The 23,681-nt window shown below is 43.3% G+C and overlaps 2 protein-coding genes and 2 long non-coding RNA genes across 4 annotated transcripts in view; 2 read left to right on the top strand and 2 right to left on the bottom strand.

Moving 5' to 3' along the window:
- The window catches only part of LOC308460085, a 31,194-nt gene extending 11,630 nt beyond the window's left edge, over positions 1-19,564 (bottom strand). Inside the window, exons 1-2 of the long non-coding RNA XR_013978466.1 lie at positions 19,551-19,564; positions 18,103-18,268 (exon numbers count right to left, since the gene is read on the bottom strand). This is a non-coding gene — a long non-coding RNA (uncharacterized lncRNA). The remainder of the gene's footprint in view (positions 1-18,102; positions 18,269-19,550) is intronic.
- LOC308459750 (uncharacterized protein) lies at positions 6,291-13,395 on the bottom strand. Its single transcript, XM_080975363.1, has one exon. The coding sequence runs from the start codon at positions 13,205-13,207 to the stop codon at positions 6,413-6,415; it is 6,795 nt and encodes a 2,264-aa protein (XP_080831489.1). The 5' UTR covers positions 13,208-13,395; the 3' UTR covers positions 6,291-6,412.
- LOC308460074 lies at positions 13,478-15,995 on the top strand. Its single transcript, XR_013978454.1, has 3 exons — positions 13,478-13,731; positions 14,104-14,343; positions 15,885-15,995. It is a non-coding gene; the product is annotated as an uncharacterized lncRNA (long non-coding RNA).
- Positions 19,565-19,628: 64 nt separating the features above from the next.
- Positions 19,629-23,404, top strand: SEC61G (SEC61 translocon subunit gamma; the record flags this gene model as incomplete). The annotated part of the gene is made up of 3 exons (XM_080976065.1): positions 19,629-19,783; positions 20,846-20,945; positions 23,298-23,404. Exons 2-3 carry the CDS (start codon positions 20,852-20,854, stop codon positions 23,402-23,404), a joined length of 201 nt encoding a protein of 66 aa, XP_080832191.1. The 5' UTR covers positions 19,629-19,783; positions 20,846-20,851.
- Between the last annotated feature and the right edge of the window lie 277 nt (positions 23,405-23,681).

Consider the following 23,681-nt stretch of genomic DNA (forward strand, 5'->3'; position numbering starts at 1 on the left):
AGCCATCCTTGGGTGGGATGGAACCACCAACCTCCTGGTTAATAGCTAGATGCACTGATCCATTGTACTACAGCCGTGGGGCAGTATATGTCATAATCAGAGCAAAGGGTAGTAAATAGAAATGGCATTTTAATGAATATTGAGTGGAGCTTTTTGCCATACAGAGTTCATAACATTGTTTGACTTGTGGGAGTTGGATGTGCTAACTAGGTACATCCTGATCCCAGACTCACAGAAATATATTGTGGACATACAGCGCTCTTTATATCAGTCGAGGCCTGTGTAGCAAGAGTGGCTCACTTTTGTTTTTGGCTGGCCAACCCTCCTGGGGTTGTCTGCCAGCAGTGGGTGTGGCCACCCGCACACTCATGTGCACACAGGACACACACACACACCAACAGGCACACAATCTCCCCAGGAGTTATCACCCCCTTCCAGCTCATGAAATAATAATAATCTGATTGTGAGTTGCATCCCCCACAGGGTCCTGGGCTGGGCAGGGTGGCTTACCGTAAGTTTTTATGCTCACCCTATTGCCATGTCCACTTTATTTACCTTTTTGCTGTTACTACCAAAATCAGTGGAAATTTGTGGAGGGGCATAAAAATGGGGGTGGCTGCTGGGCTACTTATTCACTTATTTACAAGCCACTTAATCAAAGAATTCCAAAGATGAAGCACATGGAACTATTTAAAAGAATTATCAATATACAAATAAAATCATGTTGGCAACTCATATGCCAGAGTATAGCACAGGGATCAGCAACCTTTTTCAGCCGTGGGCTGGTCCACCGTCACTCAGACCATGTGATGGGCCGGACTATATCTTGGGCAGGGTGTGTGTGTGAACAAATTCCTATGCCCCACAAATAACCCAGAGATGCGTTTTAAATAAAAGCACACATTCTACTCATGTAAAAAGCAGAACCCTGGTAGCTGGAAGCTGGATTATATTGTTATACATTGGCCACAACCCAACCCAACCCAAGTTAATGACTCTTAAGCCTACTGATTTTTCACTTTATTTAAAGGGGTTTTAGCTATGTGCCAGATAGTGACTATAGTTGTTGTGTGTTCCCCAAACTTCTCCCAGAGAAATAGTAGTTTGTTCCATTTATCGTAGGCATAAGATGAAAACAAGGTGGCTTCCTTCTCAGATATTCAGCAGCTCCATATAAAGACACTGCACAGTTAAAAAACAACAACAGCCCACGTCTGGTTAACGAGCAGTTAATTTTATTATATATAGCCAAAGGCCTTTACAATGGATGACAGCGAATAAAAGGAAAACATTCCTCTAAAATCATACAACATAACCTGAAGCTGTTTACAACATAAAAAACCCGAAATTTACAACATTAAATTTAAAATTGGAGTGCATTCACATAGCTGGAACGGAGCTTCTTAGCTGCCAGCACAAAATTGGCTACCTGGTGTATAATATATTGATGTTTATCTGTGTGGGTCGACCTGGAAGCCAATTAAGGATTGGCGATATAAATTTTCCTCTGGGTGTTGTATACAGGGGGCAAACCAGCAGATAGTGTGTGATGTCCTCTACCCGGATTGTATCCATATATACATTTGCGATCCATGTAGGGAATTCCCCGATATCTCCCCTCTAAATATGCTGAGGGCATCTATTGGAATCTTAGTTCTACAAAGGCCCTGAGTAGTTGTGGGAAGGTCAGTGTCTCAAGATAATGGGGCCTTGAGTGATTGTCTTAATTTGGGGGTACCAAGTAGGGTAACGGGCGGCAATTATGGATGCTCTGCTTTGGTTGGCATCGTGATCAAAAATCCAATTTCTAAGGCCATGTGGGTAAGGACTAATAAGTTCTCCATTTGAAGATTATAAACCCTAAGCTTATCTTGGCACTTTTGTGCCCAGCCCCCTGTCCTTCGTTGCTCTAACCAGCAGAGCTTAGTAAGGGGATGATCCTTGAAGGCGTTTAGCCTGTGCCAATACCTCAGATAGGCTAGATCAGTTCTGGCTGCTAGCGAGGGGAGGCCCAACTCAGCTCCGAGGTGGGTTGCCGGTGTCCCACAGGGAAGCCCCAAAATCTGCCTCATAAATATATTTTGCCGGACCTTTATTTCAGATGTAACATCAGTTCCCCATATCTCAGCCCCATAGAGTATTTGGGCAATGATTTTACAGAGAAAGATCTTAATAGCTGGATTGATTAACTGCCCACCCTTTGAATGGAAGAACCTGTATAGCTGCCCAGTAGAATGGCCAGATATTAGCTTAATTGCTTCCAGATTGCTATAGTTGCTGTGTGTTCCCCCAGCTTCTCCCAGAGAAACAGTAGTTGGCTACATTCATTGTAGGCATGAGATGAAAACTAGGTGGCTTCATTCTCAGATATTCAGTACCTCCATATAAAGACACTGCACAACAACAACAGCCCACGTCTGGTTAAAGAGAGGAAGCAGCTGGTTACAGCATAAAGACTTCTATAAAGAGCCATAGTAACGAATTCCTTTTTCACAATCTTGAATTTCTGTTTCACATTCAAAACTAACCCTTCAAGCATGAGAAAGTGGAGAATTATTTCAAGATTCAGAACACAGCTGCCTTAATATATATATATATATATATATATATATATATATATACACACACACATACTTCACTAACTGCTGAAACCATCAACACAGAAAAAGATCAAGAATTAAGAAGGGCATAAAATTGTGGCTGGTTTTGATTAGATTTCCCCCAGTTAATGGTGTTTGTATTGATATGGGGAGGTTTGTCCAGACTCTGGTTTCCTGTGCTCTCTGCCCAGGACTCTACGGGACAACAGGGAGCGTGGGAAGTAGCTTTATGGCCAGGACTGCCTGCAGTGACCACAGCCCACGCCTGTCCCTTGCAGCTTTGTGGATTGGCCAGAACCATGACAGATCAAGGTGCCCAGCAGGTCCGGATTGTGGGGACTGACAGGAAACAAAGAATCAGAGTCCAGCAACTAGGAGAAAAGGTTTCGACAAAGACTGGGATTTGATTTAACTGGAGTGAAAGGAAGCGAAGGATAAAACTAAGCAAGTGCTGGCAGAACCCAAAAGAGCTGTATTTGGACCAAAAGCAGGGGCTGGTGGGATGTGAAAGGCGTCCCTCCCACCTTCTCTCTTAATAGGGAAACCTAGATTGTTTGTTCTATGGCTGCTTGCAGCTATGATCCACCTCTAGGCTTCTCCCTCGCTATACTCATGTCCACACCATACATTTAAAGCACAATGCTTCCCCCAAAGAATCCCAGGAACTGTAGTTTGAGATCTCCTTAATCATCAGTGCCAAAAAGCACAATTCTGGAGAAGAGAGGCTCCTTCTGCCTCCCCTCAGTTGACCCATTGGGAGGTGGAATCATGATGAGAAGGATACCTGTTCAGTGAGTTTGAGTTTGGAGACGGAAGTCAGCCAAGTGTGCTTGTCTTGGGGGCCTGAGCACAAGTATGGGGGCAATTCTCCTTGAGCCTGTGCCAGTTGGAGTGACAGATGGTCAGTTCAGGGGCAGCAGCTGGAACTGATTTTAGAAGCTCAGCTAAACTCAGGAAGATCTTCTGCAGACCCACAGCAAATTTTGTACAGCAGAAAATCAGTTTGTTAGTAAAAATGTACATTTCCAATCTGCTGTGAAATGAAAGTTACTTCTATAAAAGTATTATTGAGGTTCAAGGGAGCACTATTATTGTTTTATAACTGGGCTACGATGCCACCTGGTGCCAATACTTGGAATGTAAGAATATTAATATATTGCACTCTCCTTTCAATAAACATGTTTTGGTTGCTATGGTGATAATGTGGTGCAAACTACACCATACTGTCTTGGACACTGTCATTTATGAGAAATGGCTACCAATTTTTATCCCGGATAAGCAGCTGTCCATTATGCATAACGTATACATGTAGAGTACACTATACAGGAGCTTTATGCTAATAGACACTAGCATTTCAGAAATGCTAATTGTTGAGAAAATACATTGAGAAAAGCATATTATCAGATGAAGGGTCACAGTTAATTTTCAGTCCTGTGGTCCATTTCCTACAATTGTCTCCTGATTAAGTTTAGATTTCAGGGAAAGAAAGAAAAAATTGCAGGCAAGAAATGATGGACAAACCATGTTCAGGAGCATCAGTTCCAGTTAACAAATGGTTGGAAAGTTATTTCCTGTATCTAAAGAGCCCTCTTTCCTCCCAAATACCTCTTCTCATGACAGAAAAAGGAAGGATGGGTGGTGTTATTTTGCCTGGGAAGGAGGGAACTGGCACAGGAGGCTGGCTAGCAGTGGAGGCAAACCCCATTTTGTTACTGCCTCCTGCATTGTTTTTGCTGTGTTAGCAGCACTGAAGTGATCTCTCCAGGGTGCAGGCCTGGGCAATTGTCTGTGGAGGTCCTGGGCTGCCCAGACAGCAAGACCCACTCTCAGCCTTGCTGGTGTGGTCCCATTTTGTGCCAAACCTAAATTTGAAAAGAGCGGATTCAGGGCACTCATAGCAGGGAGTGTGGGGTGTAAGTGGAGTTTGTATTTTGAAGTCCCACTATTACAAACTCACCCCCCCCCCCCAATATCTAGGCTGTGGTTAAAAATCAGGATCTGGCAAGAAGATCCATACTTCATCAAAATGAGAAAGTGCATTACTTTAAAACACTCTGAATTTTTCTAAAACAAAAATAATTAGGGTGTATCCAGTGTTTTAATTTTAGCATCTCAAAGAGGACACTGGGTTGCAATATGGAAAAAAAAGGATTCTGATGTCAATCATTTCAAATATATGTACATGCAGGATGCCTTAACAGCTGTCTTAGCAGTTTTGTGTCTGGCTGTACAGTGAAAAGTATGGTGTGAGAAAACTCATCATTTCATAATTCTTCCTTAATCTATAAAGTACATTCAGTCCTTTTTTCTAAAAAGAATGTTTAGGGGTACTCTCATTTTGACTCAAGAAAACCACCATTTTATGTTTCAAATTGGGAAAAATAAATACAGTACACTGTTCCACACATTAAATGCTCGCTTCCATCTGAGACTCAGGAAACACTGTGAAAGGAAATGAGGCCGCCATCGGGTGTAGCAACAGAACTGACAATTCACAGTGCTAGAGAAGAAACTAAATTTTTCTTAAAAAAATTAGTTTATTCTCCCATTAGATTCACAAAATGCTTAGGGGTATGCGTCTCCCCGAGTCTCCCCCCCCCCAAAAAAGCACTACATTCAGTTATTGTTTTATTATTAAATTCTATAGCTCAGTGGACAGAGCATGAGACTCTTAATCTCAGGATTACGGGTTTGAGTCCCACGTTGGGCAAAAAGATTCCTGCATTGCAGGTCAAGGACTAGATGAGCTCGTGGTCCCTTCCAGCTCTACAGTTCTATGATTCTATGATTCCCTGACAGATAAGAGTAGGTTTGGAGGCTGGAAATCTGAAATCTGTTCATTGGGGATTGTCTCCTAACTTTAGTGGAATTTTGTTGATACCAAAACCACAACCAGTCTCCACATTAGATTAGAGGCCCTGAATGTGCAACATGGCCCTTTTCAAAGCTGTCTGTCCATTCAGTCCCCTTAACATAGGATGTTAGGATGGGATAGGATGGGATGAAAATACCAACACATTTCTTTCCATTGTAGAAACAGCATTGAGAGAAGCTGGAGATTAACCAAATATTTGTAGATTTCTTACCTCATAGACTGAGGAAAGGAGCAAGGGAAAGAGGCTCCCACTCAGAGAAGGGGTTGAAATGTTTATTTGAATCAGAATGAGTCTTGAAAATACTCAAACTAAGAAGCCAGTTGTTTTATTTTACCCATTTTCTAATTGTGCCTTAAATATTCTGTTCATCCGCATCTAAATGAACGTCCGTCCCCCCCCCCCGTATCTAAAATTTCTGTGTTTCTAAAATAAATAAATAAATCTGTCATGGGTGGTAGGGAAGCATTTGAGCAGGGGAAAATATTGTAATGTTTTGAAAAATATTAGTTAATGTTTAAAACACTGGATAGAAAATGGAATCTTTTATTTTTTAAATCTGATCAACTGTCAAAAATACTTAGTATGTGTGTGTAAAAGAGCTCAGGTGCTTCCTAGATGCTATTTGTAGTGACTGAGGAGGAACCAACCAACTCCTGCTCAGGAATTAAGCCCTGAGGCACTCATGATGATATGAAAAAACATTGTGCATTCATGACTATCTGTCTGTTGGAGGACCCAGTGCTGCTGTGTGGACAGGAATGATTTAATCCTAAAAAAATACTGTGTGTATGGGAACACTTTAAAAATAGAAACATTTCTCTTCTTTTTCCTTCATTCCCAGTTTTACTTTCATTAACACAGTACCTGCAGATGACTTTCAAATTCAGTCCATCTTTTCCCCTCCCTAACCCTCATTCAGGATCAGAGTTCTGGAATTTAATCTGTTTGGAAAAAGTCCAAAACAGAGTCCGAGAATGGCCTTCGTGAACTCTTGTCATGATCCGGGCCCTTCTGTGGTTGCTGGTGTTCTTTCTGTTCTAGGTTCTTGCGAGCCTTTCCTTGCTCAACGCAGAGCTTTCTATGAGCTCCTTCTGGCTCAGTAGCACCCAGTTTCTGTATGAACTTGCATGCCTCATGAATCCTTTTAAAAACAGGTTCCTGAATTTGTGATGGATTTTTATTCTGTGCTTCTGTTTCCTCCAAGGTCTTTTTCTGTGCTCCCTCCAATTCTACCGTGCCCTTTTCAGTTGCCTTCTGTTCTTCCAGGGCCTTCTTCAGAGCCTTCCCTTGTTCCTCCAGAGCTGCCTTTCGACCCTTTGCCAATTCCTCCATAGCAAGATGAGCCCTTTCTTGTTGCTCAAGGGCCTTCTTCTGCATTCTTTGCCGTTCTTTGCTCTGTTTTTCTTCCAGCTCCTTAAGCATCATTTCAGCTTTCTGCTGCTCTGCTAGGGCTGCCTTCCGGGTTCTTTCTTGTTCCTCCAGAGCTGACTTTTGAGCCTTTGCCAATGTCTCCAGAGCAAGGCGAACCCTTTCTTGTTGCTCAACAGTCTTCTTCTGTGTTCTTTGCCGTTCTTTTCTCTGTCTTTCCTCCAGCTCCTTAAGCATCTTCTCGGCTCTCTGCTGCTCTGCTAGGGCTGTCTTCCTAGCTCTTTCTTGTTCCTCAAGAGCTGACTTTTGAGCTTTTGCTAACTCCTCTGTTGCAAGATGGGCTCTTTCTTGTTGCTCAAGGGCCTTCTTCTGTATGATTTCCTGTTCTTCCAAGGTTTTTCTATGTCTTTCCTCCAGCTCCTTAAGCATCATCTCGGCTCTCTGCTGCTCTGCTAGGGCTGCCTTTCTAGCTCTTTCTTGTTCCTCCAGAGCTGACTTTTGAACTTTTGTCAATTCCTCTATAATATGTTGAGCTTTCACTTGTTCCTCTACAGCTCTCTTCTGTGCTCTTTCTTGTTCCTCCAACACTTTGTTTCGAGTTTCCTCCAGTTCAATATGCATCATCTTAGTTTTCTGCTGTTCTTCAAAGGCTATCATCTGAGCTCTCTGCTGTTCCTCTATAGACTTAGCATGTGCTCTCTCCAGCTCTTCCATAGCCTGCTGGGCTATCCTTTGTTCCTCTAAGGCCTTGTGTTGAGCTCTTTTATTTTCCTCCAGGGCCTTCTTTTGAGCAATGTCTAATTCTTTTAAGAGCTTCTGAACTCCCTCTTTTTCTCTCATCGTTTTCTTCTCAGCCCTTTCCTGCTCCTCTTGGAATGTCTTCTGAGTCCTTAGGAGTTCTTCCAGGGCTGCCTCTGCCACCTTTTTTTCTTCTAGAGACTTTTTTTGTGCTAGTTCCTGTTCTTCCATGACTGCCAACTGGGCTTTCTTCTGCTCCTCCAGCGCCTGCTGATGAGCTCGTTCCAGAGCCTCCAGAGCTTTTTGCGCTTTCTCCTGCTCCTCCAATGCCTTCTTTTGGGCAAGCTCTAATTCTTCTAGGGGCTTCTGAGCTACCTCTTTCTCTCTCATTGCTTTCTTTTCAGCCCTTTCCTGCTCTTCTTGGATCTTTCTCTGAGCCCTGGAGAGTTCTTCTAGAGCTGCCTCAGCCCTCTTCTTCTCTTTCAGAGCTTTTTTCTGTGCTTGCTCCTGTTCCTGAAGTGCCTGCTTATGAGCTCTTTCCAGTGCTTCCAGAGCATTCTGGGCTCTTTCCTCGTCCTCCCTGGCCTTTTTTCTGGCTGTCTCCAAGTCCTCAAGGGCCTTCTTCTGAGCAAATTCTAATTCTTTTTTAGTCTTCTCAGCTCTCTCTTCTTCTGCCATTGCTCTCTTCTCAGTCATTTTCTGTTCTTTTTTAACCTTAGTCAAGAGTTTTTCCAGGGCTTCCTCTGCCATCTTTTTTTCTTCTAGATATTTCTTTTGTGCTAGTTCCTGTTCTTCCATGGCTGCCAACTGGGCTTTCTTCTGCTCCTCCAGCGCCTGCTGATGTGCTCTTTCCAGAGCTTCCAGAGCTTTCTGAGCTCTCTCCTGTTCCTCTAGAGCCTTCTTCTTTGCGATCCCTAATTCTTCTAGGCCCTTCTGAAGTAATTCTTTTTCTTCCACTGCTTTCTTTTCAGCTATTTCCTGCTCTTCTTGAAACTTTCTTTGCACTCTCAGGAGTTGTTCCATGGCTGCCTCAGCCCTCTTCTTTTCTTCTAGAGCTTTTCTTTGGGCTTGATCTTGTTCTTCCATGGCTACCACCTGGGCTTTCTTCTGTTCCTCCAATGATTGCTTACGAGCTCGTTCCAGAGCCTCCAGAGCTTTCTGAGCTCTTTCCTGTTCCTCCAGTGCCTTCTTTTGGGCAATCTCTAATTCCTCTCGGCTCTTCTGAAGAACTCCTTTTTCTTGCATTACTTTTTCCCCAGCCCTTTCCTGCTCTTCTTGAATCTTTCTCTGAGCCCTGGAGAGTTCTTCTAGAGCTGCCTCAGCCCTCTTCTTCTCTTTCAGAGCTTTTTTCTGTGCTTGCTCCTGTTCCTGCAGTGCCTGCTTATGAGCTCTTTCCAGTGCTTCCAGAGCATTCTGGGCTCTTTCCTCGTCCTCCCTGGCCTTTTTTCTGGCTGTCTCCAAGTCCTCAAGGGCCTTCTTCTGAGCAAATTCTAATTCTTTTTTAGTCTTCTCAGCTCTCTCTTCTTCTGCCATTGCTCTCTTCTCAACCATTTCCTGTTCTTTTTTAACCTTAGTCAAGAGTTTTTCCAGGGCTTCCTCTGCCATCTTTTTTTCTTCTAGATATTTCTTTTGTGCTAGTTCCTGTTCTTCCATGGCTGCCAACTGGGCTTTCTTCTGTTCCTCCAGCGCCTGCTGATGTGCTCTTTCCAGAGCCTCCAGAGCTTTCTGAGCTCTCTCCTGTTCTTCCAGGGCGGCCTTCTTAGCAAACTCTAATTCTTCTTGGCTCTTTTGAAGTACCTCTCTTTCTTCCACTGTTTTTTTCTCAGCCCTTTCCTGCTCTTCTTGGACTTTTCTCTGAATCCCTAGGAGTTGTTCCATGGCTGCCTCAGCCATCTTCTTTTCTTCTACAGCTTTTTTCTGGGCTCGGTTCTGCTCTTCCATGGCTGCCACTTGGGCTTTCTTCTGTTCCTCCAGCGCCTGCTGATGAGCTCTTTCCAGAGCTTTCTGAGCTTTCTGAGCTCTCTCCTGTTCCTTCAATGACTTCTTTTGAGCAATCTCTAATTCTTCTCGTCTTTTCTGAAGTGCCACTCTTTCTTGCATTGCTTTTTTTTCAGCCCTTTCCTGCTCTTCTTGGATCTTTCTCTGAGCCCTTGAGAGTTCTTCTAGAGCTGCCTCAGCCCTCTTCTTCTCTTTCAGAGCTTTTTTCTGTGCTTGCTCCTGTTCCTGAAGTGCCTGCTTATGAGCTCTTTCCAGAGCTTCCAGAGCATTCTGGGCTCTTTCTTGTTCCTCCACAGCCTTCTTCTGAGCAATGTCTAATTCTTCTAGGCCTCTCTGAAGCACCCTTCTTTCTTCCATTGCTTTCTTCTCTGGCATTTCCTGATTGTGCGGGACCTTTCTTTCAGCCCTTGATAGTTCTTCCTGGGCTGCTTCAGACATACTTGTTTCTTCTAGAGATTTTTTCTGTGCTTGCTCTTTTTCCATGATGGCCATCTGAGCTTTTTTCTGCTGCCCCAGAGCCTGTTTATGAGCAAATTCTAAAGCTTCTAGGGCTTTCTGGGCTCTTTCCTGTTCCTCCACAGCCTTCTTTTGAGCACTTTCTATTTTTTCTAGGGTCTTCTGAGCTTTTTCTTTTTCTTCAATTGTTTTCTTTTCAGCCATTTCTCGCTCTTCTTGAAACTTCCTTTGAGTTCTCTGGAGTTCTTCCAGAGCTGCCTCAGCCATCATCTTTTCTTCTAGAGATTTTTTGTGTGCCAGTTTCTGTTCTTCCATGGCAACCACATGAGCTTTCTTCTGTTCTTCCAGTGCTTGCTTATGAGCACTTTCCAGAGCTTTCAGAGCTCTCTCCTCTTCCTCAAGGGCTTGTTGCTGAGCTCTTTCCTGTTCCCCCAGGACTGTCAGTCGAGCTTTTGCCAGTTCCTCCAGAGCTGTTTGCTGAGCTCTTTCAAGTTCCTCCAGAGCTAGCAGCTGAGCTTTTGCCTGCTCTTCTAGGATCACTTTGTAAGCTTTTTCTTGCTGATAGAGTAACTTCTGATGTGATTTTTCCTGTTCTTCTAATAACCTTCTCAGAGAATTCTCCTCTTCATCCAGTTCTTCTTGATAAGCTCTAAGCTTTTCCTCAAGTTCCTGCTGAAGGGCTCTTAACTGTTCCTCCAGCTCTTTCTGATGGACTGTTCCCTGGTATTTTACTTCCTTGTGCTGAACTCTTTCTTGCTCCTTCAGTAGCTTCTGCTGAAAGTTTTCTTGTTCATCAGTCTCCTTTTCAAAAGACCTATATTGTATCCATATACTTTCTTGCAGACTTCTTTCCACCTCTTCCTGGGACATTCCCTCCTGTTTCCTTAGGACGGTGTGTCTGACTCCCTGCCATTCCTTCATGGTTTCCTTCCAAGCCCTTCTCTGGTCTTCAGTGGCTACCTTGTCATCACTTTCTAACCCTGCAAGTATACTTTGTGGTCTTTCATGCTTCTCACAAACTTTGTGAAGGCTTTCTAGAAGCTCCTTGTACTTCTTTTTCTCAAGTTTCCGCTCATGCTTTCTCCAGTATTTGGCAATTTTCTGAGCCTTTGGCTGTATCTCCTTCAACACGGCATAGGATTCTTCATCATAATCCAATTGGCAGGCCAAGGCTAGGTCTTTAGCAGCCCTCTGCCAGTAACCAAGTAGCTGCAATGCTCTTCCTCTCCACTTGTAGGGCTGAGCCGAATCAGGGTTGATCTGTATGGCTTTGTCACAGTCCCTAATTGCAGCATTTGGTTTCTGAAGCTTCATATAGACCTTGGCTCGGTTTGCATATAAAATCGTAAGGTGTGGGTTTAGTTTAATAGCTTCCGTGAACAGATCTAAAGCTTTAAGAAGTTCGCCTTTATTGATTGCATCAATAGCTTCTCTTTTCTTTTCACTGGCCTGTTTTCGCATTTCCTCTGTTACTTTCAAGTTTTCATCTCCCATCTCTTGAGGAACATCTTCATCTGGTTCAATCACCTCTTCAGTATCAATTTCCAATTCACTCTCCTCACTCTCTGATTTGATGCATTCAGAATCACTCTTAGTTCCCTTCTGAATCTCTAGTTCCTGAATGTCAGATGTTTTGTATTTTTCATGTGCTATGAGTTGACCTTTTTCCTGTTCTGCAGCATATAGAGGATAGGCTTTGCATTGTTCCTCTGGAAAATGAATAAATGGTTCATGTTCTTGGGCACGATCATATGGAACTTCCTTTTCTTTGGAGAGTTTAAATTTACTCCTTTCTTGTTCTTCTGAAATGGCATCTTGGTGTTTTGGTGTTTTCAATGGAATCTTTGTCTGTGTACTCTCTGGGTCCACAAGGGCTTCTTTCATCCTTTCCATCTTTTCCGTAAATGATTCCGTATTACATTTTTCTTCATGCTTTCTCCAACATTGAGTGCATGACTGGGTCTCTGCTTCTACCTCCTTCAACATGGTATATGTATTTTCATCATAATCCAACTGACAGGCCAAAGAAAGATCTTTAGCTGCCTCCTGCAAGTATCCTAACAGATGAAATGCGCCCCCGCGCCACTTATATGGTAATGCTGCATCAGGGTTTATTTTTATAGCTTGATTGCAGTCGCTTATGGCAGCATGTGGCATACGCAGCTTTAGAAAGGTACTGGCTCGGCAAACATACAAGTTGGCACACCGGGGGTTTAATTCAATAGCTTCAGTGAACAGGTCAATGGCTCTTTGCAGTTCACCTTTATCCACTGCATCAAAGGCTTCTTTCTTTTTTTCATTGGTTTGCTTCCACATCTCAACTGTCTCCACATTTTCATTTAGCATATATTGGAACTCATCCTCATGATCTAGTTTGCCATTTGATGTTTCATTCTCCAATGGTGTGCTAAAATCTTTCTCTCTCTGATCTTCTTCATCATCCTTTGAAGTTGCCTCTACATTCTTAACCTGCTCCAGTAACTCAGATTCCTTGTATCTTAAGGCACACTTTGCACGTGTCTCAGAAATCCTTTGAAACCCTAACTTCAATCTTCTTACCACAGCATTGGCTTCTTCTTCATACTCCAGTCTAGAAGCTAAAGCAAGATCACAGGCTGCCTCTTCCCAATGCCCCAAATTCTGGAATGCTTTCCCTCGCAGTCTGAATGACTCTGCTGATTTGGGATTCAGTTCAATGGCTATGTCACAGTCTTTAATGGCAGCCTGTGCCTCCTGCAACTGCATAAAGACATTGGCCCGGTTAATGTAGGAACTAGGAATATGTGGATTCAACTCAATGGCTTCAGTGAACAAATGAACTGCTTTCTGAAGTTCACCTTTAGCTAGGACTTCAAATGCCTCCTTACACTTTTCATTGATTTGATTCCTCATCTCTTCAGTTACTTTCAGACTATTGCATCCCAGTTCGTGGATATTGTTCTGACATTGTTCCGTTTCCTCACTACAAGCCCCAAAATTGTTCTCCTTGCTTGGATCTTTCAGAAGCTTATCACCAGCTTCACCTACACAAATGTTGTTTGTTGTATGTAGTAAGGAATTATTTATGTTTCCTAATGATTCCCGAAGGAAGACTCGATCTTCAGAATTAGCTAAGTTCAAGTAAGGCTTGACCTGGTCATGTGTGTCACTGTGAACTTTTCTTGGATCCATGATGAAGGGAAAAGATGAACAGATGCAGGAGATAGTTGGGCCTTAGGAAGGAAGGAAGAATTTATGGAAGCTGGCTTGAGAGTTTAGTTATTAAGTTTATGAGTGGCCTGATGGAAAAAGGCCCTCATAATTCCTCTCTGCCATGGCCCTACTTCTATATCTACAACTATTTCTTAATGTGCCAAAACTGAGTCTTAAAGACTCAATAACAAAGGGAGATTTTGTGATGTCATCAGTCTCATCATCACTGGAATTTTGAGGCAAGTTCTTAAGGTCATGTAATGCCAACAATTGCCTATAGTCCTTTCTTTTTCATTTATATGCTATGTTTAATGGTATGAATAGTAGTTTTTACTGATTTTTCACCTGCACAAAAATGCTTACAATCAAAAAGAAGAAGTTGTTTACATCATTAGATGGAAAACTGCAGCTTGCTCACTTTCTGGAATATCCCATCAGCATCATGCTTCTCTTCTTGAAAAATCACGACACTGATTTCTGACTTCATTGTAACTCAGGAACTGGTATGTTTTATACAATGATACATGAATGTACTGTGTACAGTGGTACCTCGGGTTACATACGCTTCAGGTTACACACTCCGCTAACCCAGAAATAGTGCTTCAGGTTAAGAACTTTGCTTCAGGATAAGAACAGAAATCGGGCTCTGGCGGCGCGGCGGCAGCAGGAGGCCCCATTAGCCTCCTAATGGGGGTGGTGCTTCAGGTTAAGAACAGTTTCAGGTTAAGAACAGACTTCCGGAACGAATTAAGTACTTAACCCGAGGTACCACTGTACAGGGTTATCTACCTGACATTAGGTGAGCATTGTTAGATTGTTTGTTAAAGCATTGCTTTAAATTGTTTTTAATTCTGTAACCCATCCTGTGACCTTAGGATGAAGATTGGCTAATAAATAAATAAATAATCAATGAACCAAGGAATTGAATGCCAGATTGGAAAACAATAAGACTCTTGCCAGAGTAGTACATGCTCTGGTTATCTCCCGCTTGGAATACTGCAATGCGCTCCACGTGGGGCTACCACTAATCCAGAATGCAGCAGCTAGACTGGTGATTGGGAGCCGGCCACCAGCACCATATAACACCATTCCTAAAGGATCTGCATTGGCTCCCAGTAAGTTTCCAAGCACAATTCAAAGTGTTGGTGCTGACCTTTAAAGCCCTAAACAGCCTTGCTCCACCTCCATTGTTCAACTCCAAGGGCCTCCTAGCAGTGCCCTCACTGAGAGAAGTGACGTTACAGAGAACCAGACAGAGGGCCTTCTCGATAGTGGTGCCCTCCCATCAAATGTCAAGGAAATAAACAACTATTGAACTTTTAGAAGTCATTTGAAGGCAACCCTAGATTTAATGTTTGATATTTATTGTATTTTTAATATTTTGTTGGAAGCTACCCAGAGTAGCTGGGGCAACCCAGTCAGATGGGTGGCTGCTGCTGCTAATAATAATAATAAGTAATTTGCAATGCTGGACATTGTCCTAAAACAATTTGGAGCAATTACGTCTGTTTTAAAAGACTTCTTAAAAAATGATTTGGTCTTTGAGGGCATATTTAGGCCTACAGGTCTTTATTGTTTGAAGCAAATTTTTAGATGCATGGAGATGCGAGGACTGTTAAATGAAGATAATATATCAAAAATACCCTAATATTTGACTTGCATCAGAGATCCAAGTACAACTATCAATTTGATCAAAGTGACTCTTGAATAAACTGATATACCATATTTTTCGCTCTATAGGATGCACTTTCCCCCTCCAAAAATGAAGGGGAAATGTGTGTGCGTCCTATGGAGCGAATGCAGGCTTTCGCTGAAGCCTGGAGAGCGAGAGGGGTCGGTGCGCACAGACCCCTCTCGCTCTCCAGGCTTCAGGAAGCTATCCGCAAGCCTGCGGAGCCCAGCAGGAGTTCCCGCCTGGGCTCCACAGGCTTGCGGACAGCTGCCTGCAGCCCGAAGCCAGGGAGCGAGCGCTGCGCACCCAGGGCTTAGGGCAGCTATCCGCAGGCTTGCGGAGCCCGGTGGGAACTCCTGCTGGGCTTCGAAGGCTTGCGGATAGCAGCCTGCAGCCCGAAGCTGTTCTAGCTTCGGGATGGCTGCGGAAAGCCTCCGCAGGGCGGCGGGGTGCCTTCACCCCGCCGCCCTGCGGAGGCTACAAAGGATGTCCCCGAAGCCTCAAGCCTTTGGAGTGCAGCTGCGCTCCAAAGGCTTCAGGGATCTTTGAGGGTGGCGTTGGGGGAAAGCAGCGCTTCCCCCCACCGCCATGCCCCACAAGCTCGGGGGGCAGTGGCAAGGCTACGTGCAGCCTTTGCGCTGTTCCCCGACCTGCTCTTGAACGCACCTTGAACACACCTTGTTTTTGAGGGCAAGAACAACCCCCCCCGTTCTCCCCCTCCTATGCGTCCTATGGAGCGAAAAATACGGTAACTAAGCTTGTGAATAATTCCTCAGGAAGGGGGAATGTCTAAGGATATTGAAACATAGTGGGTGTCAGGCTTCAGAGGATCCAACCCCCATGGTAGGTTGCCAGGAATGGATAAGACAAGGAAAGTTTTAAACAATGTTGTTTATTCAATATTCACAGAGAGAGACTTAGAAATGCAGCCTCTTGGTGCTGCTCCGAATAAATCTCCACCCACCTTCTCTCCTTTCTCCACAGCACCACCCACCTTACGGTTGTTGCTTAGGGCCATCTGTCTCCGAGCCCTTTGCTCTCCTACTTTTAAGGTTCGCCAGGTTCTGGGAGAAGGGGGCGAGTCTGGAATGCTTTCTAGTGATAAAGTGAGTCAGGTAGGTAGCCGTGTTGGTCTGACGCAGTTGAAGTAAATAAAAATCACCCATCTCCTACTACCCTTCTGAGAAAAACCCCACCCCACCCTCCCACTGGTTACTTCTGTTTCAGTGTATCTGAAGAAGTGTGCATGCACACGAAAGCTTATACCCAGAACAAACTTAGTTGGTCTCTAAGGTGCTATGGACACATTTAGGGCACTGTGGTCTAAACCACAGAGCCCAGGGCTTGCCGATTGGAAGGTCAGTGGTTCGAATCCCCATGATGGGGTGAGCTCCTGTTGCTGGGTCCCAGCTCCTGCCAACCTAGCAGTTCATTTTTTTAAAAATGATATTTATTGAAAATTTTTAAAATTACAAAAGACAAAGCAGAGAAAGAAAAAAGAAAAAAACAAAAAAGAGAAAAAGAAAACAAACCACATCCAACAATACAAATTCAAAAAACAAAAATACACCACAAACAGATAAAAATAAAACCAACATTCTCAAATCTTCAACTTTCATTACCTTCTTTCTTTGACCTCCTCCTCCTCCCTTTTTTTGTATCCCAGTTAATAATTATCGCAGCAAATCCTTTCCATATTTCATAATATTCTGTCATTACATTACCTTAATCTATTTTCATCTTATCTTATAAAAAACCTTAAAACTTAAATCTTATTTTTACCCACTTCTCATAACCATAATATTCTTGCCTAATTCTTTAAACATTTTTGCTAGAGCCAAGTAATTTCGTTCCAACATTTTTCTAACAGTCATCAATTTTATAAAACAATCCTAGTAATAATAATAAAAAGAAATAGAAACAATCCAATCTTCATCCAGCGTCCCTTCCTCCTGGTCCCGGGTTTTGTCAGTCCTTTTTATCCCATCGATCTAGCGCATTAACCTGGTAACCTTATATCCGAGGCCCTTAAGTCCCTTCCATGTCCCTTCCGCAGCTCTTCTTCATATTCACCTTTCACTCGTGGGAACTCCAGCTTGGTAATGTTTTTGACCCTTTTCAACAAACCAGCCCCTTTTCCATAGTCCAGACTAAACTCCATGTAGTATTTAAAAACATGTTTCAGAATCCCTCCAAAATTGAGAGCCCCCACAGCTCCAAACATCTCACGGCCCATTGCCAGACTCGGAAAGTCCAAACATCCCTGCATGGGGGGTCTATCCAACCCCCCATTTCCAAATCAGTCCAAACTTTATCTTTCCTAATCTGACTTTTTCCAAGTTCATTTGTCAAATCCAAAAGTTCATGTTCCTGCAGGGCTGCAGCTCCCTCCATCTCTGGCGCCCAAGATTCCGCAACATCCTCTTCTCTCATCTGTTCTGTCAGGGCACACTCCTGATTTAATTCCTGGGTGGGCTCCATATAGTTTCCCACTGCCTGTTCAAAAATTCTGACCGCATTAATCATCAAATCCGTCTTCTCAGTTAACTGTTCCAGTAGAGCATTTATTTTACTGAGAGCACAAAACAGAGCTTCTGAATACATTGTCCTACAAGGTCACAAGCCTTTTCCCACGATTATAATCTGTGACAGCTGCAAGCTCCCTGGAATTAGTTACAGTTTCCCAGTCTCCCTCTAGGGGGAAAACTTCTAATTGTTCTTGCAACAAAGTTTCTTTTTTGAGATATTTTGTCAATATTTGTTCCTTTAAAATGCGAAAGGAAACAGTGGAATCACTATGTTTCTCTTCTTTTAGCTATCTGTCAAAAACGTTTGTCTCTGGTCAATGAGCTTCAAACGTCAGTCCTGACACCCCGCTCCAGGATCAGGACGGTGGAAAGTTACTTTACTTTAAACTCACTTCTGCAGGTTTAAACAGTCCGAAAAAGATCACCCTTCTTCTCCTGCTGCCGAAGGGGGGTTCAACAATTTTAAATGATGAAAGTCAATCCTTTAGAAGCGATTTTCTGAGCTCTAGTTTACATTGTCTTTGCTTTATTCTGTCTACAAAGAAACGGAAGGCTGACTTCCTGTTTAGACCTTCCCGTTTCAGTACCAAATTGAAGTAAATTTTTAAATCCAATTCCTTTCTGCTCGCAAATCCGTATTTAAAGTCCAATTTGTTCAAAGTTTAAGTACTCACGGGTGCTTATTTTAGAAGCCAAATTGTCCCAGGAAAAAGGCAGCGCTCTCCGGCAACGGCTATGCGGCTTCGCTCCACGGAAATAGCAGTTGACTCACAGCACCGTGCCGCTTCCCCCTCTTCACTTCGGAGCCTGTTAGTGGGTTCCTTTGTGGGTTCTGCCAACCTAGCAGTTCAAAAGGTAAACAGTGTTTCTGTGTGCTGCTCTGGTTTCGCCAGAAGCAGTTTAGTCATGCTGGCCACATGACCTGGAAGCTGTATGCCGGCTCCCTTGGCCATTAAAGCGAGATGAGCGCTGCAACCCCCGAGTCGTTCATGACTGGACCTAACAGTCAGGGGTCTGTTTACCTTTTAAGGTGCTACTAGACAATTTTTAAATTTTTGTAGTGATAACGTGTCAGCCAGCTGCCCTGGCTATGCCTCTTCCTTTCCCATTATTTCCCAACTTTTACCCTCATCTGCCTCTGAATTGTGACCTCTGCAAACCACTGTTGTAAACCTATACTGTCTTCTTCTTCTGTGGAAGGTTCAGGCTGGGAAGGTGGTCTCCACCATTCCTCCTCTGCCCAGTCCCTGACAGTGGGTCATAATTCACAATAAGTATAAAGTAGAGTGATGGTGCCTCTGAAAGGGGACATTGGATTGTTTTAACAAACCCAAGCTTGAGTCTGGATTTCTGCTCATACATATCCTACTCAAACAAAAATAATTTGTATGTTTAATTAACTTGTCTCATGTGGTTTGATATGCTAATGATGAGCTACCATTAGATTAGACTATATTTGTTTTAATTTTAATTTGTATTGCAAAACGGATAAAATGGGGCACTCATCCCATTTGTTACACAATGTTACATCAAGCAAATGTCATCTGACAGTTTCCAGCATATTTCCCTGTCTCTTTGCTACCACAAAAAGTCTGAATTGTGCATGTATTTGGGGGGGGGGGGGTTGTTGCACGACCTCCAAATCAACTTTAACTGAGCAACCTGAATTTGTGACTGAACCTCACTGGAAAATAGCAACAAATCGGCAAGTGCCTTAAGTCTAATTCTTAAGAGCTGCGCTGGGACCTTCTCTGCTTTTCAAACAGCTACATATAACTAGTAGGAATCCACACATACACATAAAGTTTTTATTCTATTAATGTTTATTTTTGTTTTAAAAAAATGATTGTTCCCCATTATGTTTTTAACTCTTCTAATTTCCCTGTCAGGGAAAAGCTGTGTGGGTGAATAAACATTTAAAATAAACATATTGTACTACTACTACTACTACTAATAATAATAATAAGGCATATCCCTTCTTCACTGGACACGGTAATTCCCTGTGCCAAATTTCTTTAGATTTCGGCAAACGTGTAATCAACCTGCTAGGCCAAAGCAGGCGTCCTTGCCTGCTTTCAAAACAAAACACAAAACAAAACACAAAACCCAAAACCAAACCCACTTTTGCAGGGCGCCATGATTCTGCCACAGAACTCGGCGACAGAGGCGGCGACGACAACAAGCTGCGCCGCTTGGGAGCCGGAAGTCTCCTTGGAAAGCGATCGCGGCCGCCTCCCCTTCGAGCGGAAGCCGCTCCGTGACGCCATTTCCCCCTCGCCGGCGCAAGTTTTTTCTCTCGTTTCCGCTTCCGCCTTCCTTCCCAGTTGCTGGTATTGCTACGTGTCCCACAAGTCGGTGAGTGAGTCTGGAGCGGAGTCGTGTCTCGGGGGCGGGGGGGGGGGCGGGGGGGCAAGCAGTGCGGGAACGGGAGCCCGGGAGCGAGTTGCGAAGCCGCCCGGCCGAGGCGGAGGCGCCGGAGGGAGCAGCCCTGACTCACCGCTCGGTCGCCTTTCCTGGTCTCCGCGGCTGAGGGGGCCGAGGGGGGGGAGGGGGGGCTGCCCCATTTCTAGGTCTGGAAATGCTGTGCGTCTCTCAGGCATAGACCACGCGACGTTTCATGTATCGCTGTCTTCGCCCCCCCCCCCCCAAAACAAAGAGGGGGTAAGAAAAGTGGGGGCACACCTGATCACGTTACACACATGCTGGAAACTTGTGCTCACTGTGTTCCTAATTAAAGGAAATATGAGGTTTGATACTAAGCACTTCTGAAGGTTTGTAAACTTTGTAATTGGCTTCAGGACACAGCCGTGTGTAATAAGGGGGTGGGGAGAGGGGCGGAAACTTCATTAACTTACCTTTAGGGTACTCTATTACCACCAGGTTTTTCCCAATGTCACTGCTCCCCCACCCTCCACTCTCTTCAACTGTACTTCCATGTTCTCCCAAATGTTAAAATGTATTGCAGATTTGCTGCCTTTTGAGCAACTGAATATATTCTACACTGAATGGGGGAAAAGCTATGAAGCTTGGGAGCCTCAGTGTCGGCTAACCATAATTGGTGATGGTGTAAAATGGGTGCATTACTGTTACGCTATAGCTTCATACAAATGACCAAATTCCCTGAGCTCATTATCATTGTGCACTAGTGCAACAAAAAATATTAAAGGAACATGTTGGAGATCTCTAAAATGACATTGTAGATGCTGGGGTATATTAGCATTGTTTTAAGTGAACATCAATATTATGCCTGGTTTTTTTACCAGTTAAATAAAAAATGCTAACAAAAATTGGGAACAACTTTATTTGCTGTATAGGAGCTTTGTGGTTTGAATTGAAGGCAATTTCTAAGCCTGATTTGGAATGATTGCATATGAAAAAAATCCTAACAAGTTGGTATGTTGGTTCTTTTTCTTGCAGAATATCATGGATCAAGTAATGCAGTTTGTGGAACCTAGTCGTCAGTTTGTGAAAGATTCCATCAGGCTTGTTAAACGATGCACAAAGCCAGATAGGAAAGGTAAAGCCACCAAGAAGAAAAACACTGAATGTGTTTGTGACATTGCAGAGTAGAATAAAATGTAATAAACAAGTTATTCCTGTAGATGACAATAAACACAAGTTCCTTTGTTTAATATCATATTTTCATTTTGTTGGTAAAATATTTAGTAGGTTTTTTAAAGAGGAGATCAATGCTGCATAGGTTGCATTTTTAACAGACAAAAAAAACCCAACAATCTAAAATATATAGCTGAGCTCATATGCCTAAGAGCTATGCAACAGTGTGGTTTCTGATAGATGGCTAGAGGCTTTGCTTTTGAATGGGGTGAGGATAGTGATTCTGAGCAAGAGTCTAGAAGTGTGCTTGTCATCTTGTCACTGATGAGCATATATTAATGTTGTGGGAACACAGCATCAGCAAGAGCGCCCATCCTCCTGAGCCTAGAGAAGGTCAGTTGCTCTCCGTCATACAACTCTGAGCCTTGGAGTTCCTTGGAAAGGAACAAGGCATTCTTAGTCCTGGTGTGACAGGGTAGAGTTCCACTCTGCCTCCCCAACCCAGCTCACTCCATGCAGCTGTGTTGGGCCTCAAGCTCAATGTGATGTTGGACAACACCCTGCTCCCTCCCAGGTTTGGTGAGGGAAGGTTGTAGTGAGCACAAATTGACAAAATTGTAGACCCTGCAAAAAATTCTTCAGATTGAGTGTATAGTTACAATATGGAATCTGGTTAGCGATCTTAAGCCCATGATGGGGTGATTATGATGTCTTGCAGACTTCTTCCCTTGACTTTCCCTTCTTCATCTATTTCCTGTGGCCCACTCTTCTTTTTTAGGGTCTTTTCCTCCCTTCCTTCCTTGCCTAGCTACTCTGTAACATCAGATCATTGAATATGTTACAAGATGGAAAATAGTGGCAGCATAGGCATAAATTCTTGAAGATTTAATGATTACTTAAGGTGCAGTCACATGTGGCAGACTTAGCCTGTAGAGAAGAAGAGCTTTCCAAACTGTGTGTTGTGACATGTTACTGTGTTGGCTGCAGTGCTCCTCTAGGGGCTGGTAAGGGGTTGGTTTAATCTCTGGTTTGCTAGTCACAAAATAATGCATGTATAAAAAGTGTGTCACCAACATGAAAAGTTTGGAAAGCTCTGCTCAAGAGGGAGATCCCCCCCCCCCAAAAAAAGTTCTGGGCATTCAGTATCACTGTCAATGGTGTGCATAGAATCATGAATCATAGAATTGGAAGGGACCACAAGGGTCATCTAGGCCAACTCCCTGCAATGCACAAATCTTTTGGCCAACATGGGGCTCAAACCTCTAACCCTGAGAGGAATTCTGATAATCCCTGGATCCCCAATTACATTCAGGAACCAATGTGAATCAATATATAAGCTTTATTATTGAAGCCATAGGTCACCACAGTATAAATACAGCAAGCTGTCATTTTGATGTATTTAGCAAACATAAACAGAAAAATGAAAAAACAACAACTCCCTAATTTAATCAATGCATTTTCCCTCTTCAATAAGATATACAGGTGTTAAAAATGCAATAAAACAAAAACACATCCCACTCACCCCTATGTTTTTTTGAACCTGGCTTGTATTTTCTTAGCTGCCACATCAGTTTTGCTATGTGGGTGAAAATGTCTTTGCCTGGAGTAATATACATATTTGGTCCAGGAGTCGTTTGACAGACTAAAGGATACAAGGTGGCAATTGTGCTCAGGGTGCTCATATAAGGAGCAGCTTATATGATTGCCATCTTCAAATATCTGAAAGGGTATCACACGGAAGAGGGAGCAAGCTTGCTTTCTCCTGCATGGGAGGGTAAGACTTGAACCAATAGATTCAAGTTACAAGAAAGGAGATTCCGACTAAACATCAGGAAGAACTTTCTGACAGTGTGAACTGTTCAACAGTTGAGCAGACTCCCTCAGGAGGTTGTGGACTCTCGTTGCTTAGAGGTTTTTAACAGAGGTTGGATGGCCATCTGCCATGAATGCTTTTAGCTGAGATTCCTGCATTGCAGGGGGTTGGATTAGATGACCCTTGGTGTCCCTTCCAACTCTACAATTCTATGATTCTAACTTAGCAAGTTATGGGAGACATGGGGCCTTTAACTCAGAAAGTGTAGGCATTTTGTAAGTGGGGGAGGGGAGGGGGAGGCCAGCATGTGCTCAGTGAATAGGCAGGGTGGTGATGGTCACACACTTATTTTCAAATAATAACCAGATTTAAATCAGAAAAACTTCATAGTCTCCTCCAATTGTTCAAGTATTCCTGGCTAAATATAAAAACACATTTGGTTGTAATTATTCAAAATTCATTTAAGAGTACATTTTTAAATACATTTTTTTTGAATTCCAGAATTCCAGAAGATTGCTATGGCAACAGCAATAGGATTTGCAATAATGGGATTTATTGGTTTCTTTGTAAAACTGATCCATATTCCAATCAACAACATCATTGTGTAAGTACATGCATCATAACTGATATTGCTGGTATAAAACAACAACAACTTGTGAGCAATGTACTAAAATGGGATTTTTGTGCACTCTGCTGTGATCTCTGGATCTCATGATGTCGTCTTTAGAACCCTGTATGCACTGGCATACTTAAATAACATAGATATCTACTTTGAATCTGCACTACGTATTCCCTTGGCCTGAAAGTGGAGATGAGTGCCACGCTCCAACTGGACTTAACCATCCACGGGTCCTTTACCTTTTTACCTTATTTATTTAAAGTATG

This window comes from Podarcis pityusensis, assembly GCF_964106645.2.
Source record: "Podarcis pityusensis genome assembly, chromosome: 12".
In the NCBI taxonomy this organism is placed as follows: domain Eukaryota; kingdom Metazoa; phylum Chordata; class Lepidosauria; order Squamata; family Lacertidae; genus Podarcis; species Podarcis pityusensis.